The sequence below is a fragment of the Cyanistes caeruleus genome, chromosome 3 (genome assembly GCF_971803275.1).
Source record: "Cyanistes caeruleus chromosome 3, bCyaCae1.hap1.1, whole genome shotgun sequence".
Lineage (NCBI taxonomy): Eukaryota > Metazoa > Chordata > Aves > Passeriformes > Paridae > Cyanistes > Cyanistes caeruleus.
The window spans coordinates 64,361,407-64,375,981 of NC_141703.1; the positions used below are offsets into that span (position 1 = coordinate 64,361,407).

The 14,575-nt window shown below is 38.3% G+C and overlaps 1 protein-coding gene across 1 annotated transcript in view; it reads right to left on the minus strand.

The window, feature by feature from the left end:
* The window catches only part of FREM2 (FRAS1 related extracellular matrix 2), a 126,456-nt gene that overhangs the window by 20,778 nt on the left and 91,103 nt on the right, over positions 1–14,575 (minus strand). Inside the window, exons 10-16 of the mRNA XM_086881449.1 lie at positions 13,985–14,149; positions 13,723–13,905; positions 10,170–10,300; positions 9,098–9,256; positions 7,914–8,217; positions 5,927–6,058; positions 5,004–5,335 (exon numbers count right to left, since the gene is read on the minus strand). Of these exons, the coding sequence (XP_086737575.1) occupies positions 5,004–5,335; positions 5,927–6,058; positions 7,914–8,217; positions 9,098–9,256; positions 10,170–10,300; positions 13,723–13,905; positions 13,985–14,149 (1,406 nt within the window). The remainder of the gene's footprint in view (positions 1–5,003; positions 5,336–5,926; positions 6,059–7,913; positions 8,218–9,097; positions 9,257–10,169; positions 10,301–13,722; positions 13,906–13,984; positions 14,150–14,575) is intronic.

The following is a 14,575-nucleotide window of genomic DNA, read 5'->3' on the forward strand; positions in this document are numbered from 1 at the left end:
CTTTCCCTTTCAGATGCAATCTGTCAAACTTCATTAAGTAAAATACACAATTATTTTGAGAATCTGTCAAATAACAATTTAGAATATTTACAATAAAAAATATTTCCAATAAAGCGTTTGTGGCATGGACTCTGTTCTACATTTATAGTGTGCTTTATTTAGCTGGCTTATATTTCCAGAGGACAGAGCTTGTCAGTGTTTGTGTGTATACATGGATAGTACTGATAAAATTAGAATTAGATATTAGAAATAAAACAAGTTTATGTTTTATTTTGTGTGTCTCAATGAAACAGGCTTTACGTGAAAACCTTATTTTTATTTTCCAAATTACCCTAAGTCTCATTTCTATTGCATTTACTTGTGATGTTTGTGAATTTGAGTCACAAAGCTTAACAATGTTATCAATTAACTGTTTACACAATGTCAGTATGGCAAAACGAAGATTTGGCCCTAAGAAGACATCCAGACAGGTAGGTCACAGGTGAAATGCAAAGCAGGTTTGTTTAAAGAAGCCTGAATGGAGAAGAGAATGCAAAACAGCCTTGAAATGACAGTCCCTTGAAAAAATTTAACCTCTTTGACTTTGTTACACATCTGGTGCATTCACTTTATAGTTTTTTATTCTTTACAGTTTTACTAAATGCACATGTTTGCAGCTAGAGAAAAAATGTTTGCCTTTTAGCGAGGTTCCATGTCAAGGGGACATGAGTTGTAGAGTTTTATTAAACTTGACAGGGGTTGCTAAAGTGAATATAAAAATATGAAAACAGACATTTCTGTCTGCTTACATTTTACAACATCTAGTGAGATTTTCAGAATAGGTGAGTTTTCGTCTTAAAGAATGATTTTGGTAAAACTAGTTACAATAAAGCTGGAAATATACTGTTTCTGTGTAATAAAAACCCTCTGCAAGCTGCCTTGTGTAAGGTGCAGCAGTACATTAGTGATTTTAAGACCTGTATGCAGGTGGGATTTTGAAATGCTCAGTGCTATAACATGTATATGTTATTATATGCTATAGCATAAATGGGAGCTGAACATATTGCAAGAATGACATTTTCAGTTTGGGCCAAAAATAACTGGTTTTTGAAGAGAAAAAGGTGAACTGCTCAGCTATACTCAATTACCATAGTTTCAAGGTATAAAGCTATACATTCAAGTATTTTAATACATGTTCTTCACCTCCTTGTTCCTATAAAATACTTGATTAATGAGCTGTCTTTAATAAAATTAGTCTGAATGGTAATTTCCTTTCTTCCCTATTCCAAGTCTGGCAATGGACTGGAACTATGGAAAGCAACACCCGTATATAAATACTTGGGCAGAACCACACAGAAGCCTTCAGATGCCAAACTTCCTGGCTCTAGCAAACAGTTTTATCAGTAGGAAATGAGATCAAATGATACTTCACACTCCATGAAATAAATGTAGGCCAGTACTTCAATGAACACTTCATTAAAGTACGGTCACCTGCTTGGTTTTCACACTCATTTTTTCATGTCCTTTCACAAATACCTTTCATTGTTTTAGAACCTGTGTTGTGAGAATGTGAGATGTCTATAGTGCCTGACTCTCACAATGTCCCCATGAAGTAAAGTTCAGCCTTTGTTACTTGAAAATACCAGAAGACTGTCCTCAAATAGGTGAGTTCCCCTTTTTTAAGGCCTATACATATCCAAATGTAGACACTGAGTTTTAGACTGTGACTCCAGGTTGCCCTAAAGAAAACTGCTAATCTTAAAAGCTGACCTTAATTTTAACAAGGACAGAACTCTAATCCAAATTAATTAGCTCAATTTAAAGAGGAGCAGGTCTTTAATTTTCAGTAGAAGTTCTTTAAACTGCACAACTAAGTCCATGTTTAGATACATAAATGCCTGGCTTTTCAGTTGTGGGCAGACCCCAGGAACAAACCGTCAAGCTGTACACTGAAAGGAGTGCTGCATCTAGCTCACACAGGGTTTGCTCATGCACAGAATAATTGAGAAAGAGAGTGGGTCACAATCAAAAGGCCTGAAAGGGGGAAAAAAAAAAAAAAAAAAGAAAACTAAGACCTTCTCTGTATGTATTATGACAGTTCATGAGTTCATGGGAACTAGCTAAGACAGCTGCAGCCTTCAACAAACACTAGGAGCAGTGCCAGAAGAACTGCACCAGCTGCAGGTCTCCTACCTCACTTCTTGCTTCCTAAAGCTCATCTTCCTTCCATACCATAGCAGGAGCTCCCATAAAGTGAAAGTCCACATCATTTAAGATATTGCCAGTTCTCAGTGTGAAATCTTTCTGTCTGAATCAACATGGCTGTCTTTGTTTGACCATACAGGTACTGGAGAACTAGAATCAAGAAACAAAATTTTGAGCCTAAAGATCTAGCCAAAGTATCTGGAAAATTCAAGATATTAAATTTGCAGTGGTAGCAGGATATGGTAAGAGTGTTTCTGTTATTTATCTGTTCTGACTGTATAATAGAATTTAGGCTTCCTTTGTCTGCTAAAAAAAAATGGTGAAAACCATAGCTGCCAGCTTCCCTCTCACAGAAGAGGATTATTAATTGTTCACTGAAGGAGAAAAAAACAACAATGGTGACAACCACAGAGATAGGGCACTGACTGCCTCCCCTCTCAGCTGGAGAGGGTCATGTGAAGATAAAGACCAAACCTGGAGAAGAATTAAATGGAGGTGGGGAAAACAGGGAGGGCAGCAAATCGCATACTGGCTGTGGGGTAATACTTCACTGCTACAAGTAATTCAGCTTGATATTTCCCTTAACACACTGTAACCTTTTATACATAACCTAGAAGGCACTAAAGGACGACTTCAGCTGCAGGTTCATGGCTCTCACAGCTCATATTGATCTCTCTCTGCTTGTAAACCAGGGAGTTTACATAAAGTACATAATACTTCTGAAGCCTACAGAAAGTACAGCTCTTTATTTGGCCACATTGCAACTTATGTGTGTCCTCCAAAACCGAATATACAGGTTCTTCCAATTTACTAAAATATTGGAATAGTACGTATTTCCCCTTCTGTTTATATGAACATAGACATAAATAATGAGGTTTTATTTAGATACATATTTGTCTAAGGCAGCTATTCAGCCTTTTCTCTAAAGGGCACAGAAGTACTTAAAATGGAAAGGATCCATACCAGGTCTTCCTTCTTTTTCACTGAGGGAGAAGTGGCTTGCGTAGTTACAGGTGCTTCAAGCTCTGTGTGCTTGTGGTTGTGTTGCATGGGAAATAAGAATATATGGTTGCATATTGCCTGGGCATAAGGAGATAGTCAAAGGAATGATGAGCTGAAGAAATGAAATCATTCTAAGAACAGTGAAGACTGCTGTCATTTTTATCTTGTGGGAATGTACAAGGTTTACATCCCACACTTGGATGCCTTCCCTTTCCCTCTGACAGTTTCATAGATCTCTTGGAATGCACCAGTAGGAGGATCTGCTTTCAGCAGAAGCCAAGCCCAAGAAAAGCATGGACAGTGAGCTTTCAACATGAAGGCAGAGACCTTGAACTGGTCTCTGTAACAGACAAAGAACCAGAACTGATGACAAAACAGTGAGATAGATGAAATATCCATCAAAGCTTTGCATCTGAGATGGGCAGAAGCTCCATTTTATTCTTGTCTTCTGATTTAGAGCATATAATCTCTAATTAAGAGGGGCAGAATTAATTAATCTCTAATTAAGAGGAAGTTAAGCGACTGCTAAAGAGATCCTGGTGCAATTTCTTGTCCAGGAATTTGACGGTATGATTACTGTGAATACCCATGAAGTAAGGTGGACTTTAGGCATGTAATTATAACAAAATCAAAACAAACAAACAAACAAACAAAATCAGTTTCTCTGATTAGATATCTGTATGTCCATTGGTGCCTATGCTTTTAGTAGTAAATTAGCTCTGCTGTTGCACATGCTTGTAAGTTTCTGTGGGCAACAACACACTTTCCAAATCTACTTTACGCCATTTGGGACTAACAAAATAAGAATTTGTGCAAATAAGTTTGCTGGGGTCTCACAGAATATGTATCCCTGGCAAAATGTCAAAAGAGAAAAGAAATTATGGCCATTTCACAGAGCAAGCTCATTCTTTTCACAGTGGTTCAATAAGGAATGTTAGTGTACTGGGAAAGTGAGCTCGTATGGATAGACTTCTCTGATATGAGTATTTCTTTCAGCCTATTGGATTATTCCCCAAATATAGTTTTCTTTTCTAAGAGAAGAAATATACTATATTCTAAAAGTATATTCTATACTTTTTCTAAGTATAGTTTCTATACTTAAACTTCATAGTTACAGCCTCTATAGTCCAGAGCCTGAGTGGGATCATACAGGCTTATACAGTAATTATACAGGGAAGATCCAGGGATTAATTTCACTGTCACTGCTACAGAAGAAATCCTGCACCATTTTCCTTTCACATTACTATGGATTTCTAGAAATCATTTTCCAAAGTACACCTGAAGTTCTCTCCCATCTCTTGCTTTTAACTCCCCAACCAGTTTTGCTGCTCTGCTCTTCAGCCATTCCATACTGGCAGCTTCTTTTGCTTTCTGAACAAGTAATTTTCTGCTGGGTAATGTGAGAGCACTGTGCTGTCTGCACTGATGGGTCATGTTACCCAGTGAACAAAAGATCAGCAAAGCCAAGATGCCAGCAGGACATTGCAGTCCCTTGTGATCAGCAAGAAGTCTCTTGACAATGTTTTGAAACTGCTTTTTAAGATATACCACAATGAATATTACATAGCCCAGTGCTATCTATGTGCTAAAAGCAATTCTTCAGAAGGCTTTCATTTTAAGAAAAGACTAAGCTGGTTCACTATGCAGTAAAAGGGGGACTGGTTTGCCCCAAAATACCACAGAACTCTACCGTGAGAAAAGCATTTACAAATATAATTCAGAAGAAATTATTCTCTTATTTCTACTAGCACAGATGTATTATCAGAGAAATATCTTATTACAAGAACACAGTAGAAAATCGAGTTCCACTTCCATACCTGTCCATCTGTCCCAATGGTGCCTCCACAATCTGTGAGGAGCTCAGACATGTCGTAGTAGCTAGTAAACTCCCACAAACATGCTTCCAGGTTCAGGTTGCGGTAGAAGCGCAAGGTATTGAAGCCTCTAATTGTTGGGCTGTACTGATAGGGAATGGTCTCTCCAATCACATCTGGATTCTTGGTAGAGTCAGTTAAAAAGCCATGGTGGGTCTTGACTTCTGTGTAATCCAACAGGTTGGAGCACTTATGGTTTCCAACTCTAGTTCCATCAGGGCTAAGTGTCAGCTCAAAGTTGGAGAGCTCTCTTGTAGAAATAACAGGCAGCATGCCTAAAAACATTAATTTATAACACTATCACTACATGTCAGTTGTCAGACCTGCTTAATTTAGCCAGACTTCATCAAACACTAAGCATATTATGCAGTGCTTTTGTATTTTGTACCTACACTAATTACTGTACTTTAGAATTCAAAGAAAGTTGATATTCCAAGTATGTATGATAATTTTACACACAATAACTGTCTGTAAACTATGAAAAGACAAAATATTTCTAAACATATTACTATTTAAATGTGTTAATATACAACATGTTATTAAATAAAAAGTGTGAATAGTAATTAAATGCTATATTTCTATGAACTTCAAGGGTCTTTTACAAAGTTTAGGTCTAGCCCAATTTTTGTAAATTATGCAGTTAATCTGAAAATGCTATTCTTCACATCAGAGACTATATATCAATACAGTACCTTATGCACCTTGTTGCAAACTGCAACTGAATCATTCATAGCACTTTTCTTTGGTCCTACTGTTAAAAGATTATGTTATTAACTTGTCTATTTAAAATAACCTGACCAATAAAACAGCTCAAATAACAGCATAATGTATATGTTCTCCTAACCCCACAGCTGATTTTCTCATACCATCAATATGTGGCATTGTGACTGTCAGTTTGATGAGGTTGGCATAGTCAGGATCTTCTGGGCCAGTGTAGCGCAGTTTGGCAGAGAATGGCTCTGCTCCAACTACTCCTGATATACGAGGCTGACAAAGACCTATTGGAAAAAAGAGAGAGCAACCTTGCTTTATGTCCACAGGAAACAATCTATACATTCTCTTGCAGTCTTTTAGATGTATTTTTCTTCCACAATACAGGTATCCAAAACAATGAGAATTTTCTTGAATAACATACAAATGCTTTGAGAAGCATTTTCCAGAGGTTTCAACAGAAATTTATGCAAAAGAGGACTCAAACAGAAATGATTACTTGATCAACAGGATCACATTTTCAGAACAAGGTGATGATATTGCATTGGTGTCTCTTCAGTTGCATTACTTGCAAAGCCAGTGCCAAGTGCCATACTTTCTTACTAAGGTCTTCAGAGGCATATGTTTTAATTTCTCCCACCATCCTAAGTTTTATGGAAGATATCTAACCAGTGTTTGGTTGGTTTTGGCACTGGATTGGAGCATGCAGTGATATGACCTCATAGACATTTATGAGTCTCCTGATCCATTAGTAACAAAAGTGTAGTTAGAAAGATTGTGTCACAGGATATCTAAAAATAATTGACTTAGAATAGAGCCAGCTCCAAAGCTGGATCAAGTTGGCCTAAAGGCCTTGTTAATTTGAATTTTGAATTTCTCCAAGAAAGGAGAATGTGTAACTCATTTTGGTAATCCTTTCCAGTGTTAGTTTAATGTGTTCCAGTATTAGTCCAGCTTTGTAGGACCAGAAAACTAGGTTTGTAATCATAAGATCTGAGACAATGCAGAAATGTCTGCATTCTGGTCGCTTTGTCATGTCATGGCCAAAGGATTACCAGGTACTCTAAGTAAGAAACAAGCAGATGTAGAAAATCAAAACAGTTCTCTGCACATTTCTGAGGGATTTCAAGAAAAGAGGAGGCAGGGCCCTCCTCTTGTAGAGCTTATTGTTGCTCATCTTGCTCAACATCTCCAAGTTGGAAACTTCTTTCAGGATGAAACAGAATTTCTTATCTGCACGTGACAGCTTTTTGATTGGTTGATTTGGTCAGTGGTTTTAGGTTTCTTTTTCCTCAAATGCAAATAACATTGCTAAAGAGACTAAATGCCTTTTTTTTTTTTTTCACAATCTGAATTCCTTTTGAGACTTTGGTATATGTACTGGAGGTCAGGCATCTTCAAAGTGGAAAAAACTCAGGATTTTTGCAGGCTGCTGTGAACATTGCACTTCTTTCCTTCCACATCACAAGTAAGCTCAAGTACTGGAAGTAATTTATGCATCACAACTCAGTCCTGAGCCTGAGCTAATTAGCTCTGCTAATTTGTGAAGTGTAATCCAAATAATGCATTTTTACAATAACAAAGCCAGTCTGTTTCATATAACAAGAAGGATGAATAATTATGAATGCTTTGACAAGGGAAAAATTTTGGCCATGCACTGTTATTGGGCCCAGCTGCTTTAATCTTGGGTCAAGGAAGACATCAATTCTCAGGTGTTCAGGAAGGCCTGAATGCCAAATGAGGTTTTTCTTCTGGCTAGGCTTTCATACACCACTCCCATGTGGATTCTCTAGTGTCTAATAGGAGCTGAGACTGTACTGCATCATTACTGCAGTTGAATTCTAAAGTCAACAGAAACCAGGTTTCACTAATTCCATTGCCTGTTATATGTTGTTCCCATGACTATACAAGTTTGCTATGTGGATTATTATTTAAAGATGTGGAGAATTAGAAAGAGGAAAAACTTTTTTCTTTATACAATGATTTGCTGCATCAAAAGAGTTTTTGCACCAACTCTATGAACAACAGAAGAAAAGCTGAGACATTACTGTTAAAATGCCTGATCATGTAACTAGCTTTTCTTAAGACTGGATTTGGAATCCAAGAGATCTGTGAATTTTGCAGTAGGTGATGATGTCTTACCTTCTGATGTGCTTATAGTGACAATAGGGCTCATAAGCTCAAGACCCTCATTCCCATCTGAATTCACAGCCCGAGCTGCACACTGGACACGAGAACCAGCTTGAAAGTAAATGGAGTCGAGTGTAATCATCTTAGAGGAGGTGAAGAAGGTGTCAAAGTCAACTTCCTTCATGGGGCTGGTCACACCATCGGGGCCAGTGGGGGCACTTACAAGCCACCGATACTGTGTCAGAGTGTTATTGATGTTCTCACTGGCACATATAGAGCCAGTCTTGTCAAAGTCTTCATACTTAGGATTACAAGCCTGCAGAACAAGGCACATATGTTAGGAATTTATTTGCTTCATGGCAAAGGAGCTTTAAGTCATCAAGAGTCACAAAATTCAACAACATGGAACTGACAATCCCACTAAATCTCATAAAAAATCACCTTATTTTGACAATCATGTATTTAGCACTGTTAGGGGAGATTAAAAGGCATATCTAATTATGATTACTGAAATAAAAAACCATTATTTAAAATTGATTTATAGGTGAAAACACAGCACAGTCATGAAGGCACAAGCTACACTCCCATGTACTACTTTAATTTTAACTTTACCCATTGATGTAATTCTGCAAATACATTTTGCATTTAAAAAAATATTTTCATTTTTTACTTAGAAGAACCATTCAACTTGTGACATTCCTGTGCAAAAGGAATGTGCAAAAAACAAACTGAAGATGGACAAAACATTCTTCAAGGATTATGAATATTTATGTAAACTTTTCAGTTGCAAGTGAAAAAAAAATGAAAGAAGCCTGTATTCCTTCAGCACTCATTTTACAGTCTGTGGCACTCATTGAAAACAATGGCTCATCTCTTACCTCCAATGGATTTTAACTCTGCAAATTAAGGCAGGATAATGCAGGAAATACTAAAGTCATGCAGTCACAGACACAGTGTATCAATATCAAACTATTCTTAGTGAGGAACAAGTTAAACATCTTTCTATGCTTTTTGTCCCCCTGAAACAGATTCATTATCCAGACAAATTAGATTAGCTCTAAGGATAATTCTAGCTTGAACTAATATGTGTGACTAATAAGTGTGACTCATCGCCATATGGATTGATACTAGGTGCCTAAAACCCACTGAACAAAATCCATATACAGATTTTGTTCTGTTTTTGCAGAGATACTCACTGTGATACAGATGACAGGATAGCCAGCAATGGGACTGGTTCTGTCTTTGGCTTTAGAAGTATCATCATATATCAACAGAGATGCAACTTGAGGGACAGAGGGAAAAGTGACATCTGCCATGCTGTTCATTTCTTCAATGTAAACAATGGCCTTGGCTGTCTGACAATGAAAAGGACAGAAACAGTTCTCTGTGAAAATTTAAATAAAGAAGCTGGACATTGATCAGAATTTCCAGAATTCTGAAACATTGTTCTGAAAGTTCTAAAACCTCAACTGGATGAGCTATTGAGAAAGGGTTGAGGCACTGAAAGTACACTGTGGAGTGCAAAAGGAAGAGACAAAATGAAATTTTTCTTTTCAGAACAGCAAAGATCCCAGACCTTCAACCTTGTCTCCCAGCTTTTTTGTTATCACTTCAGTACTCTGGTAGAACCCCCTATCTATGTGCACTGTATGCTTTAATGGCTGGTGGAAATGGGGTGTTTGCCATCAGCAAAGGCTATGTCTCTTCTGTCTGGCTGTCTGGAGTCAGACTATATATGGTGTGACACTGATGAAGAAGACAGGGAGTTTCAAGAACATTTTAAGCCAAATCAGCAGAATATAATGTTTAAATTAAAAGTATGTAAGATATAATGCTAAATAACAAGAATATGTGGCTATTTCATCTTACACAATAAGAATAATATTAACATGGCTTTGACAGCAGAAGTCATATTTCACCTGAAATTGCTCTTTTGACAGCATAGAGGTTATATTGTATTGCCAGAGAGTGTTTCCAAGAGGACATAAGTTTCTAAGACTGATTATATGAGAAGAATATGTCTGGAACAATATCCTGAAGACTTCAGCCTTTCATTGACTCTATGCCCCCATCAACATTATTGCCTTGACAGCAAACTGTTTTGTTTAGGTGTTACTGTGACAGTTGGGATGGCCTTTTGGTCTTTTAATGTACAAGCCCAGATGGTGTGAATAAATCTTAAAAGAAGAGTAAAACGATGAGCCAGAAATTAAGTAGGAGGTCTATTTACCAGATTTTGCTCTTCAGGACATTTCATGAACTTGTTACCTGTATTTCTGCAACCATATTCTCATCAGGTTTCAGGTGAACAGTGAAGGCTTCTCTCATCTCCCTTACTCCATCAAAGAGAACTTCAATCTCCACAAAGTGCTGTGTTTCACCCTCCTTGAACTCAATTTCTGAAAACATGAGACACTTAAAATAAATCTGTTGCTCATAACAAGCTATGATTCTAGGTCCAGCCATGAGAGATGGTAGTTAGTATTCAGTTTTCAAATTACAGGCATTTGCAAATTCAATTTTACCTATTTTATCCTACAAATAATAATAATCAGTGGCAGTGGACATGTGGAAATCACTGAATATAAGACATAAATCAAAGAGATTTGCAAAGCTCAAGATTTAGTGTAATGGAACTTTATGTTTTGAAAATTATCTGTGACTAATCACATAAAGGTTGGTAACATATGTGAATGACCAAAAGACTGAAGAATTCTAAATAAATAGCATTGTTACATCTTGTTCCAACAAAATGTAATAAATGCAATGGTGTATATCAAAAATAAGGAACAAAGTTGTAGCTACACGAGAGTATTGTATTTTGAACATCATTGTCTCTGAAAAAACTTCATAAGTCATGGTGATAAGAAGTTCAATCTTAGGTGATTGTATTTGTTTGCATAGCAAGGCTGTGGTAGTGGGGGCTGCAGGAGTGGATTCTGCAAGCAGCTTCCAGAAGCATCCTCTGTATCTGACAGTGCCAGCTGGCTCCAGGATGGACCCACTGCTGGCCAAGGCCAAGCCCAGCAGTGACAGTGGTAGTGCCTCTGGGACAACAGATTAAACAAGGGAAAAAACTGCTGAGCCACATCAGCTGGGAAAGAGGAGTGAGAATATGTGAGAAATCACTCTGCAGGCACCAAGGCCAGTGGGGAAGGAAGGACAGGAGATGCTCCAGAAGTCAGAGCAGAGATTCCCCTGCAGGCCCTGGTGCAGACCCTGGTGATGCAGCTGTGCCCCTGTAGCCCATGGAGGCCCATGGTACAGCAGAGATTCACCTGCAGCCCGTGGAGGACCCACAGTCAAGCAGGTGGATGCCCAGAGGAGGCCGTGACTTTGGGGGAAGCCTCCAGTGGAGCAGGTTCCTGGCAGGACCTGTGGCCCCATCAAGAGAGGAGCCCACAGTGGAGAAGGTCTGCAGGAGAGGGTTTTGGTAGGATTTGTGACCTTGTGAGGACCCACACTGGAGCAGTTCAGGAAGAACTATGGGCCATGGGAAGGCCCCATAGTGCAGTTTCTGAAGAACTGTTTTCTGTGCGTGGGACCTCATGCTGGAGCAGGGAAAAGTCTGAAGAAGAAGCAGCATCAGAAATAATGCATGATAAACAGATTGCAACTCCCATTCCCTTGAGCCAGTCAGAGGTAAGGAATTTGGGAGTGAAGCCAACCCCAAGAAAAGGGGAGGGGTGGGAGGAACGTGTTCTAAGATCTAGTCTTATTTCCCATCACTGTGCTCTTGTTTGATTGGTAATAAATGAAACTAATTTTCCCAAGTTGAGTCTGTTTTCCCTGTGTTGATAATTGGTGAGCTGATAATCTCTCCCTCTTCTTATCTCAGCCCATGAGCCTTCTACCATGTTTTCTCTCTCCTCTGTAGCTGAGGAGGGGGAGTCATAGAACAGCTTTGTTGGGCACTTGCTGTCCAGCCAAGATCAACCCATCACACTCAGACCCAGTGAGGGAGTACTATGATTCTCAACTGTATTAACTACTAAAAAAATAAAAAGTACAGAAACTATTTAACATTTGTGCCTGGAAAAGGTGAGAGAGGTAGTAACCAAAATAATAAGTGCTTTTCTAGTATTTTTATTTTTAAAGAATGTCAAATTCACTTTGAGGATGTACAGACATAACCAACAGAAACTTAGGGCCAGAAGAACCTGAAGAGAGTGATGTTCTCACTGATATATAGAAACACCACCATAACCAAAGCATACCTGGTGATAAAGAGCTCTGCACTCTAAAGAGACAGGCACATAAAGCAATAGCGTATCAAAGCTGAATTGTATATGGGAAATAATGTGCACTTAGCTGATAGAGACTGATCAGTGAAGCAAAATGCTGAGAAACACTTCCTCTCCAAAGCTGTCAAACCAGGACTGGATGCCCTTTCTAATGGATATATTTTCTCCAGCTCAAGTTATTTGGATCAACACAGAAGTAACTCAGGAAAACTCGGAGAATCTTGCAATCCACAGTGAGTCTGATTAATTAATCTAATGATCCTTCCAATCCCAAGTGTTATTAAGTCAGGGAAATACTCCTTGTGGTAATAAACATATGAACTCTTAGTTGTGTGATAGCTAAGAATTTTGCTGTTTTTCAGTTTGCTACACTTCCTTCAGAAAACCCAATTAAGGATGCAGGTTTTGTACCCATGGCTGAATAGGCAGGGTCCCTAAACCCAGAGGTGTTCTGAAACCTGTGGGGAAATTCTGCACATTACAAACCTTTCTCGAAGGCTTGGGGGCAGAGGCTGAGAGCCTCTTGTTCTGCAGTAGCACGTTTCCCCTGAAAACTTTTCTCCCATGTGCTGTTGGTTCACAGCAGGGAGAATAAAAGCACAATGCCTACAGGTAATGTGCAAATAAAATAAGTATCAGCTGACACTAGAAGTTTCTGTGGTTTTCAGCGGGAAAGAGCAAAACTCTAAAATGCAGGAGCAAAGTGACTGGAATTAGCAAGATCTGGGTTAATGATTTTCTTGTGGTAAAAAATTGACTCTTCAGATATCACTAGTGGCAAATGCCACTCCTATGGAATTTGAAGATAAAGCACAATGTTGTTGCTGGATGTTCTAAGGCAAGTCACATATTCCAGCTGGACTGGATGCCAAAATAGTTTATCCAAAACTGTGAAAACACTCCAGCAATGAAAAATTAATCTTAAAACACAGAGTAATATCATGTATTATCATAAACTTTAAAAGCAAAAAAAATCGTAATGCTACAAACTCCATTAGTCATTGCTTAAAGCATGTAGGTGGGCTATTAATGGAAGGAAGTTTATCACCTAAGAAATTTCTCATTCTGTTGCACTTCTCCCTTCATTCATTAGTAGCGTGGAGCAGCAGGCAGTGAATTCAGAAATACAGCAGGAAAGCTTTATTATTATGAACATAGAAAATTAATAAGAAATATACATTAATTCCTACATTCAGCAAATGCCATTATCGTAATGAATTGCTCAAGAAACAACCACACAATCATATCCTGTAAGCACATATTTCTTCCGAGTAATACTACACTCTGCAAATATAACTAAGGTTATAACTCACACATATTCCACAATTTCTTGAGCTATAGATGCTTTCAAAGGAGTCATAACTCTTTTGTAAATATCTTCACTGACAATTGGTATTCCAACAACATTTGGCTGTTGTTACAACAGCACTGAATTTATCCACACTGAATTTGAATAGGAAAATGCATTTGGGATGTGGTTGCCAAGTATTTTAATCACAAAGTTACTTCATTTTTGAAAAATTATGTTACAGTCATGAATGAAGACAAATAGTTGGATGTGGTAAGTATGATCCTACCTTCTGATATAGGGTGATAGTCTTCTCCAGAAGTAGCAGATCCATCCTTTGTATGAACTCTCACAACAGAAACTTTGGAAGTGTCTCCCAGACGAAGCACTGGGATTTTCACAATTGCTACTTGCCTTGTGTCCTTCGGTTCACTCACACTAAATTTGGTCTCACCAAACTTAATAACAGCCTCTGTAATTAGAAGAAGAAAATGGTTTTAGAGCATGCAAATGGGCTTCCAAAAGCCAGTAACAGTAAACTACTATCTTACTGTCTGCATCATCTTGAATCTTTATCAGCGTCTCGTTTTGCTCGCCAATAGAGGCACCGAAGGAAGAATCACTTCTTGGAGTGCCAAGAACCAGGCGTAGTTCTTCCTCCTCCTCATGGAAAGTATCATCCATAAGCACCAGCGTGCAAGGCTTCTCAGTTTCACCTGCAATCATTCTGAAGGTAGTATCAGGAAGAACTTTACTCTAAGACAGAACTCCTCTCCAAGCCCAAGGCACCACAGGCTGCTTCTGCTGGCAAAGGCATCCACCTTGGCACCATACAAGTTAATGAGCAATGACAGCAGTGAAAGCAGAATTAGCAATCATTACCTTTCTGTGGAAACTCATTCAAGTGGAATCCCCCATTTTGGGACTTCTGTAAGACAAATTTCTATTTGGTATGTCCACTTTACACATATTAGTCTTTTTGTTTTGCCTAAGAAGAAAATGCTCCTTCTCAGTGAACTCTTCTACAGAGTGCACTTAAAAAGTAAATACTTTCACAAGGAAACAGAGTAATAAAACCTTTCTAATGGTAATACTAATTACTAATTACCATTACTAATACTAATGGCAATTTTATCCTAAAG